The 10,656-nt window shown below is 40.9% G+C and overlaps 1 protein-coding gene across 2 annotated transcripts in view; it reads right to left on the reverse strand.

Annotated features, from left to right (window-relative positions):
• Window positions 1-1,270: 1,270 nt before the first annotated feature.
• Window positions 1,271-10,656, reverse strand: part of LOC144642558 (homeobox protein EMX1-like) — a 17,781-nt gene continuing 8,395 nt past the window's right edge. The window contains exons 2-3 of one of the 2 annotated variants that reach the window (XM_078501532.1): window positions 3,904-4,445; window positions 1,271-2,459 (exon numbers count right to left, since the gene is read on the reverse strand). In XM_078501532.1, coding sequence (XP_078357658.1) covers window positions 2,071-2,459; window positions 3,904-4,207 — 693 coding nt within the window. In that variant the 5' untranslated portion in view covers window positions 4,208-4,445 and the 3' untranslated portion in view covers window positions 1,271-2,070. Of the gene's footprint in view, window positions 2,460-3,903; window positions 5,449-10,656 lie in introns of those variants that run through there. The other variant, XM_078501531.1, reaches the window with a different exon arrangement.

Here is a 10,656-nt window from a genome sequence, read left to right on the forward strand (position 1 = left end):
GATTTCGTTAAAGAGATGTTCTTGTAAAATACCCTATAAACACATTGATTAAATCTGAGTAGACGTTCGAGCGTTTTCTCAGTTCTTATCTGTAGGTTTCATTCGAGCCAAGAACCAATAGGAAAAGAGATCAGTTGATTTACGTACATGATCCACGGTTGAAATTGAAATTGTTTTTGCCCGCCAAAGGCTGTTTTGATGTCTGCTTTACAGAAAAGGGGAATTTTTTCAAAGTGTTTTGTAACTTTAAAAGTCCGATGCCGTTAATAGAGCCAATAAAAATGCAAAACGATTATTAGCCCCGACGGTTGAGCTACTTTCTAATTAAATTCATGGATAGATGATTAAACTTGGCTTACACGCTGACTTTTACAGATCACAAACAGATATCGCGAAAAACAGCCGACAGTCTTCATTCATTCTCATCTGTCAAGTCGGAAATTGCTCGAGCCCAGATTGACTACTTTGGATCTTAGAGATAAGCCCGTAATGTTATACTTTAGCCAAAGGACTTTAGGATTAAAAACTTATCGTGTTGTTCCATGCGGCTAGCAACACTTGTGTTTTGAAAAATTTCTGAGGCAAAAATTTAGGTGTACCATTACTAAACATGGATCTACTTCGACAGCAACGCACAACGGAATTATTCCTTCGTTGACTCCATCTTTTGCGTTGTAGAAAAACAGATTCCGGCGAACAAGCTGGAATGTGTGGACAAACACGTAGGCAATAGGAATAACTTGGCAAAAGAATATATATATTACATAGCAGCATTCCCTAGATAGCTAGATTGCTATCTGCTCCAAGTTCACTCAGGGCAAGTCAGCGTTGCAGATAAAAACAGCGAAATCTAAAATATGCATCATCTGTTTACAATAAGATTGAAAACATTGTGCGTTTTGGTTTATAAGTAGCTAGAAATGTTGTTCAAAACTGCTTGAAATCCTCTTCTTTCGAGGCTTTTTAATTTGCTGCTAGCAAAGTTCAACAAAGACAATAGTTTCAAGAGATGTATGCTATCTGGCACGGGCAGTTTGTCAGCCGCAAGTCATTTGAGATAAAATAAACAAATATGTTTCGATTTATGAGTTGTTAGAAACACCCATAGAAACTTCATAGCTGGGAAATTGAGTAACACTTTGGCGCGCATGATTCTCAAAAGAGACAATCATTTCCACCACCTTTTAATTAAACGAAATTGGGAACGCCCAACGAATTTCACCGGCATAGCAGCAGCTACTTTAGAGATACGCTAAGGCCATGATTTTCTATAAACTATTTATTTAAAGAGTAAACATAATTGTAATAAATAACACGGATTTTGCGTCAAGTAATATCATGCGATCACGCAAAACCATTAAATCGTTATGTACATGTTCTCGAGTGAAAAACGCTAGAAGTGTTTAATACAGCAATCGAGTCTAACTACGTAAATATGTATGTACAATTGACACATTAAGCACGGTTTTATCAAACTAAATACGGCATTTAGTGTAAGAGTGCCTGACGGAATGATCTGAGTTATCAAACGATTATTATTGAGTTGCCTTTAGTGCGGTGAGATACGGAGACGTATTGCACGTTGTAATTAGTTATCATTAGCGCGTATTATCCGGCAAGACCATGCGGAAAAAAGCTGTTTTCATAGCCTATCGCATCAGTAAAAGCGTGTTAATCTGTTCACCTTAAAAAGTCGTTAATAACACCAAATACCTTGACATTTCGTGAAAACATTACGGGCGTATTTGCTCATTATAAAAGTTGTTACAGATGTTGTAGAGCCGGCTAATCGGCCTATGTTAAGTTTTCTTCCAGCCTATAATAAACTCTTATGTGTAGCACTACAAAAGTAGATAAAACAGATTGCTTAAGTCTTGTGCCGCAATCAGCGAACAACTGTACAGCACAAAATGCTCACAGAGCAAAAGTTTGTCGTTGCCAATTTTTTTTATTGGCGAATGGAAAATACATTACCGCGGTGCCGACCGTTTAGGCATGAAATTAATTTTCCTTCAAGCCTTCAGCGCATTTCTGCTTATCTCGTAAATTGCTCAAAAGTACAAATTGATTCTAATTATGCTTTCTAGAGGTATTATCGTAATCGGCGTGGAATAGCACACCAGTTTCGGGTCCAAAATGACGTGTGGTTAATTGCCATTTTCGTACGTGGTGTTCACCCTTTCGCTTCTTGCTCTTTCCCAATTTTTCCAATTCTTCGTCGCGCTTGAATTTTATTCTTCGGTTTTGAAACCAGACTTTTACTTGCGCCTCAGACAAGTCTAATTCCTTGGCGATTTTCTGTCTCTCTTCTCCAACGATGTAATGGTTCCCGATAAAGCGTTTTTCCAGTCGTTTGAGTTGCTCAGCCGAAAATGTTGTGCGAGCCCTCTTTTTCTTCGGCGGATACATGCCTGAGTCATCGATTTCTGCAAAGTCCGCTCCATAAGGATAAAAGTCCCCTTTAGAAAAATAAAATACAAGCAAATAAATAAAAGGTTAAGTTACCTGACGGATAAAAAAGATTTCTGCTTGCCCTGGTAGGGGGAAAATTCTTTTAATTGCGGTGAATGTCACCTCTTTACTAGACTAAAACGAGGCGGCGTTTTTTTCACAATCTGCCGCGGTCCGATCGCAAAACATTTGCATGGTTTACGCCGCTATTCTTGTTTTAGTACTTTACTATTAAGTGTTGCTTTATCTCAAGTCAGGAAACAAGTTGTTTACTTTTTCTTTCCGGTCAGGAATTGTTAAACGTTTTAGTTAATAGTTGAGGTTTGTGAGGGCGTTTTCACGGAAGACTTCGACACTTGAAGTTTCAACCGCTCGAAAGATTATATGTTTAAGATAAATCACTCTTTCTTCTTTGTGTTATTGCACTGTTATTTTATCAAAGGAGTGCAGATTCTTGAGGGTCACAAAGAATTCTTGTTATTAGAATCGAATGAAGTTGATCAAAAACAGAGAATTTATAGACAGCCTTCAATTTCGCCCTCACGGCTGCAGTGGGAACTCACTCAAAGCTGTGATATTTCTTGTTTGGAGTCGTATCGTTAATACGACAAATATGCGTTCCATTTTGTAAACTTGCTCAAATTATTACTCGTAAGTGAGCCCTATAATTGGCAAGAGTAAAGATACGAGCTGGCATTTAGAAATAAAGACCAAAGATTTCGTGTCAGATAACTCGATAAACATGATCCAAAACTACAGTACACGGCTCAATTTCCGATGTCGGTTCTGTTAAACACCTTCTTAACTTTGATAATGTTTTTAAATCACTACAAAGATGACTTCATTTCGTTTCCATTCACGATAATTGCTCAATTCTAACGCGTGAAGTATTGACGAAGCAATCAATTAGTTCTGTTAACAATTCGTTATACCCGCTGAGGAGAAGACGCCGCTATCGGAGTTTTAATTTTCTAATTCGTTCCTTTGACGCAAGTTTATAAATTCGCTATCTTTCTGTCGCCCACTACTAACATACACATCAATGGCCAGTTTTATTGGAGGTTAAACGGATGCGTTCGCTATTTTGTGATCGCAAGATAGTGCCGAGCAAAAATTTGCGAGTGTTTTTCGTGGCGTGAAACATGTTAGTTCGCGCGTGCCACTTCCAACAACCAATTTACACCAACATTGTTTGACTTTGGATGTCCAAGTGAGGTCCGAAAGTAAACAAACATACTGCTAGGGCTATGCAAATACGCTAAGAAGTTTTAACAACACATAAATAAATCCACGACAACTATTAAGGAGCATTTCGAGTTCAAATGAATTGATAAGTTTTTGAAGGGCGTCAAATGAGACCAAGATGTCTGTTTGAGGCGCGCTTACGATCAACTGAAAACAGATTTGTTCAACGCGCGCACGCATGAATTCAAGTATCGCGAATGGTTTTACCTGGATGAGGATGTCCGAGATAAGGCAAATTTTGTCTCTGATGCCACGATGACATCCATGGAAGTGGCAGGCCTTGGTTATTGGGCATTTCAGGCATGTAGCTAGGAAAATTCATCTCGTTGGAGTACAGCACCTCTTGTAGAACTCGCGCAGATGGGACAACGGGATTCGGCCCAGAGGCATGTGGTTGACACATACTGAACGGCGGTGGCCTAGACGAGCTTGTGTTAATCCCGTAACTTGGCTCTTCAAAGCAAGGAGGTACTAAAGCCGGGATACTCATACCGTGGCTTGTTTGCAGCATTTTTAAAACAGTTCCGTTCTTAAAAACGCGATCGTGCCAAGAAAAACCCGCAGTTCTGTTTTCTCGCAAGTGCGGTGTGACGAATCCGTGAATCAATCCCCTTTTCTCCTGATGCGCCGATAATTTCTGCCTTTTAGCTCCTTATCTCGACGATCGTAAGGTCTGGAGTGCATTTAAGACCGAGGGGGCTTTTACAGAAAGGGCACACACGTTATTGGACGGTTCATTTCCACAGGTCCTGCAATGTGTCAACATGATGGCTTGATGAAGGAGGCATAAAGTTGCTTCTCAAGATGTGGAGTTCCGCTAGCTTGAAAATTTAATTAGCAGATCGCATTTCGTCTCATTTGGCGTGGCAAAACCTGAAGACTCACATAATTGCAGTTAAGAGATAAGATAAGACTGACTTCTTTGTTTTCATTAGTACTGACACTGTTTGTATAGAGAGGCGATTTATAAAGATGTTAGACAAACGTTTATTTAGCGCAATGACAGAGAAAGAGTGCTTGCATAAATCTTGTAGTCTATACCAGGGTGTCTGTACCTCGTTTTCCGAAGCGTGCGATGTTATTTAACACTGTTAAGGGTTCCTTGGCTTACTAAATACTGCTAAACGACTGTCGCGCGGGCGACAAGACCACCAACTTGGAATGCGCGCGGATTCCGCGAAAACTATAAACCAGACATCGGATTTTGTTTTTCACAGAATTAGCACTGCCGCGTAACTGAAGGAATCTTCTCGTCCTCCAAAGGGTCAACAAGCCGTTTAGAGGCTATTTAGTTAAGAAATCGGCTCAGCACCGCTTTTCTGTAGAGTCACGTTGTCATTCGTGATGCGCTCGGTAAATAGCGGCAGAGTTGTTTATTCATTTCCATTCGAGACTCCATAAAGTCGATGGTTATCAAAACTTGTGCAGAGATCTGCTTACGTAACTTACTTACATGCACTCGAGTTTCGACGCCTCGGCAAACCATCTTTCATCGTTCCCCGTGTTTCACTTTGCCACAATCGCTTTTGACCGCAGCGATTGTGCTGGGCGAAAAGAAGAATAATTGTATTCGCAGCCCACTCTCGAGTGTTTTAAGTCGTTGGTGATAAATTGACTAGCCTGGAGCGGAAGCCGCAAGGTTTTTCATGAATTCTTTGGCTATTTAAAACCCTAGTGGCTAGTTTAAAGGAAATTGATTTTTTTATCTATTGTTTGCTGGATTAATGTTGAAAAGTTATGTCTGAAGGTTTTAAAAAACTGCAAGACAACTTAATATCTACCGCACGCATTTTAAAAACATTTTCTTTCAGGTTTGTCATCAAAAAACTACCTTAAAATCCCCAACATTCAATGCTAAAAACGCTCTATTGCAATGGCTGTTTTAGAAAACAGTTGCGTGCGTTTTCGCGCAATGAAACTCACTTTAGTCTCTGGACATAACTTCGGAAAAAACGCGCAGTAACTCTTGCACTTTGAAAAACTGAAATCAGAGGCTAACGTTTAGGTAAGTTGACCACCTCATGTGGAATTTTTACCTTCCCAACTGAGAGGATGTGGGGAGGGGGTGGGGAAATTTAATTTAAGGAGGGCAGGCTCAGCTTTAGACTGTCCACAGCCTCTCGATTTTTCAACGCAAAAAAGCAAAGGAAGCGAGCGCGAAGCGCGAGCGCGTGGGGGGGAGGAGGGCGGGAAGCGAGCGAAGGAAAAATAGTTATTTTTTTTCTATTTTTTTCGCTCCCCGTCCCCCACCCCATTGCTTCTTCCGTTTTGCGCTGGCGTCCAGTTCTTTCGCCGTTCTCACCGCGCGCTCATCGATCGAAAAAAACACGAAAAAATAGAGGGCTGTGGACAGTCTATGTCAGCTTGCAATATAAATATTCCTTACTAAATTAACTTTAATTTCATCTCTACGAATTGGGTGATACTTCAAGACAACATCTCGTGTTGTTAATCAATGCCTTCGTTTGCTTTTTGGTGCAATAAGTGAGTGCGAAAACTCAGTAATATTACGGTATTTTCTCAAATAAACGCCAGGTCTCGAATAAACGCCGGGTTCCAAAGAAGAGTTGTAAAAACCCCTCAAGCATTTGTTTAAGGTATAAAAAGCTGAAATTTAAATGGAACTATGTAAGTCTGCCAAAAATAATATTTTAAAAAAACCGTTTATAAACTACGGGCTCGAATAAACTACACGAGTTAAATAAACCGGCCGGGTCCACCAAGCCAAGTTTGAAATAAACGCCTGGGTGTATGTATTGTACACGCGATCGTCATTCAGTGATCCAAACAGAAAGTCGTTATTAAATAATTACCTAATGAGATGTATACCGTACTCGAGTGAAAAACCAAAACTACCAAACGAAGAAATTTAAGCAAAATCTTGGAATGTCGTTATTTCGGCTGCTGTTGCCTTTCCAAAATTTGTAGCAGACATTTTGGAGAATCCAAAACGACATTTTATCTCTCGGCCGAAAAGAACAAGCATTATATTTCCCATATCACGAAAAACTCCGGGCACATATCTCACGAAAGATGATAAATCTAGTTTTTTACCACACTTTATCCGAATATCTAAGGCTATATTCAGAAGGCTTTCAGATATTCCACTAAAACGTTACGTCCGACCTGTTGTTGACTTCCCTTGATCCCAGTAGTCTGTCTGGAGACAAAGTCCCCTTGGTCAGTTGGGCGGCAGGCTTTTTCAGTTATTGATAACATGCGGTAAATAAATGCTGTTGTAGCCTCATAACCACGATAACTGATTTTTAAAGGGTTAAATGTGTCACATATGAATTTTGCGGCCGACTTATCAGTTTTTATTGCTCCTTATTGTATTTCTCAGTGCAGCTTGCCCCTGGAAATCAGTTCTTACAACCAAGTTAGTTTCCTTTTCATCATTCATTCTAGTGCTTCAGTCGTGTGGACCACCGAGGCTGTTTTTTGTTTTTTAGTTTAAAACTAATTTGTGCTTTAACAAATACATTTAATGTCCTTCTCCGTGTATAAAGATTGTGAATTTAGTTCACGAATTGATCAATCAGAGAGGGCGGCTATCAGACGAGAAGTTAAGCATGACGTTTACGGCAAACGGCAAACGGCAAAAATGAAACTTTTGCTGTGTCTCTTCAGTTGTGTGTACAGTAGAGTGAAATTATTTGTATTTGCAATGAATAGTAGGAGACGTTATTCCATTTTTGTGTGCTTTAAATACGGATTAGAAGAAAAGAACTCAAAATCAGAAGTTATCTTTGCCGTTTGCCGTCTGCCGTTAAAGGAGTCAAGAAAGGTCCCTCAAAATGTCCCAGTGCTCGCAATGCTCGCAAAATTTTAGTGGGTGTTCGTTTGCTCGTGCTCGCACATTTTTACAAGTGCTCGCATGCTCGGTTTTTAGTGGAGGTAGGTTTTTATAAAGTGCTCGGTACTCGCAAGGCTAATTTTTGTCAATGCTCGTGCTCGCAAAGAAAAACGCTGTGCTCGCAAATGCTCGCAAAGATCATTTGATACCCCTCGTTAACGTCATGCTTAACCTCGCTAGAATCTACCTTCTTCAGTAAAGCGTAAGCAAACTAATTTGTAGCATTTGTCTTCCGATTGAAATAAAAAATGGGAAATAATTATACGGTACGTAATTAACTGTCAAAGAGAAATTACCTCCGTGAAATAGCCACTACACTATGCAACTCAGCCAAAACATCTACTGCAGCGGCGGCTTGATTTTCTAGGTAATACTTTTAACATTATGACACAGATACATATCTACAGAAACAGATCTAAATTATCCGCATTAGTACCCATTAACCAATTTCGCTTTGAAAAATATAAAGACTAGAGCTTTAATTTTTTTAGCGTGTCTAATGAACAATAAAATATTTCTTCAAATTTGTGGTTTTCCGTCTGGTTTCAGGTAACCTTATTTTTTTCTTTCTCAAATAGGGTCGGACATGGGTATCTGGTGAAGCGACAATTCGTAACAGACCGTATTAGAGCCGGTAACTAAATTTCCGGTAAAATTAATTTTCAATTATTCAGCATACGCTAGTAGAGGGTATTAATGGAGCGGTGGCTATTACGGTTAACGGTTAAAATTTTGGCTTTTTTACGGCTAACGGTTAATTTATTTTCATAACAGTTGTTTTAAAAAGTTAAAAATTAATTTCCATTATTGAAAAACATATTTTAGGTCTCAGGGCCATTAGGGGACGATGAAGTCAACTAGTTTGGTTTATTTATAGTTAAAGACCGATTTTTTACGGCTAACGGTTAAAATTTTCCAATTTCTACGCCTAAATTTTTAGCCGTTTTACGGCTAACGCTTAACCCCATTGAGACCCTCCTAGTGGTAGCGAATTCAGGCATATTTTATGTCAGAATCAGTACTCTGTGCGGACACAAAATGTTTCTGAAGGAATTAAAAACATTTTTTGTGTCTCAGGCAGGTATACACTACGTATCCACATGTCTACTGAGTATGCACTGCGTATCCACTGAATATCCACCGAGTATCCACTGCATATCCACTGCATATCCACTGCATATCCACTGCGTATCCACTGCATATCCACTGCATATCCACTGCGTATCCACTGCATATCCACTGCATATCCACTGCATATCCACTGCATATCCACTGCATATCCACTGCGTATCCACTGCATATCCACTGCATATCCACTGCATTACCACTGCGTATCCACTGAGTATCCACTGCATATCCACTACGTATCCACTGCATATCCACTGCATTACCACTGCATATCCACTGCGTATCCACTGCATATCCACTGCAAATCCACTGCATATTTACTGCATATCCACTTCATATCCACTGCGTATCCTCTGCATACCCACTGCATATCCACTGAATATCCACTGCATTACCACTGCATATCCACTGCGTATCCACTGCGTATCCACTGCGTATCCACTGCGTATCCACTTCATATCCACTGCATATCCACTGCGTATCCACTGCATATGCACTGCATATCCACTGAATATCCACTGCATATCCACTGCATATCCACTACGTATCCACTGCATATCCACTGCGTATCCACTACATATCCACTGCGTATCCACTGCATATCCACTGCGTATCCACTACGTATCCACTGCATATCCACTGCGTATCCACTGAATATCCACTGCGTATCCACTGCATATGCACTGCATATCCACTGAATATCCACTGCATATCCACTGAATATCCACTGCGTATCCACTGGATATCGACTACGTATCCACTGCATATCCACTGCATGCATATCCACTGAGTATCCACTGCGTATCCACTGGATATCGACTACGTATCCACTGCATATCCACTGCATATCCACTGAGTATCCACTGCGTATCCACTGAATATCCACTGGGTATCCACTGAATATCCACTGGGTATCCACTGAATATCCACTACGTATCCACTGCATATCCACTGCGTATCCACTGCATATCCACTGCATATCGACTGCGTATCCACTGCGTATCCACTGCGTATCCACTGAATATGCACTACGTATCCACTCCGAATCCACTGCGAATCCACTGTGTATCCACTGCATATTCACTACATCTCCACTGAATATCCACTGCGTATCCACTGCGTATCCACTGAATATTCACTACGTATCCACTGCATATCCACTGCGTATCCACTGCGTATCCACTGCATATCCACTGCGTATCCACTGCATTACCACTGCGTATCCACTGCATATCCACTGCGTATCCACTGCATATCCACTGTGTATCCACTATATATCCACTGCGTATCCACTGCATATCCACTGCATATCCACTGCATATCCACTGAGTATCCACTGCTTATCCACTGCGTATCCACTGCATATCCACTGCGTATCCACTGCATATCCACTGCATGTCCACTGCGTATCCACTGCATATCCACTGCGTATCCACTGCATATCCACTTCATATGCACTGCATATCCACTGCGTATCCACTGCATATCCACTGCGTATCCAGTGCATATCCACTGAGTATCCACTGCATATCCACTGCGTATCCACTGCATATCCACTGCATATCCACTGCGTTTCCACTACGTTTCCACTGCGTATCCACTGCATATCCACTGCGTATCCACTACGTATCCACTGCGTATCCACTGCGTATCCACTGCATATCCACTCCGTATCCACTGAGTATCCACTGCATATCCACTCCGTATCCACTGAGTATCCACTGCATATCCACTCCGTATCCACTGCATATCCACTGCGTATCAACTACGTATCCACTGTATATGCACTGTTTATCCACTACATATCCACTGCGTATCCACTGCGTATCCACTGCATATCCACTGCGTATCCATTGCATATCCACTGCGTATCCACTACATATCCACTGCATATCCACTGCATATCCACTGCGTATCCACTGCATATCCACTGCGTATCCACTGTATATGCACTGTTTATCCACTGCGTATCCACT

This window comes from Oculina patagonica, chromosome 2, assembly GCF_052425735.1.
Source record: "Oculina patagonica isolate OP01 chromosome 2, crgOcupat, whole genome shotgun sequence".
Taxonomy (NCBI): Eukaryota; Metazoa; Cnidaria; class Anthozoa; order Scleractinia; family Oculinidae; genus Oculina; species Oculina patagonica.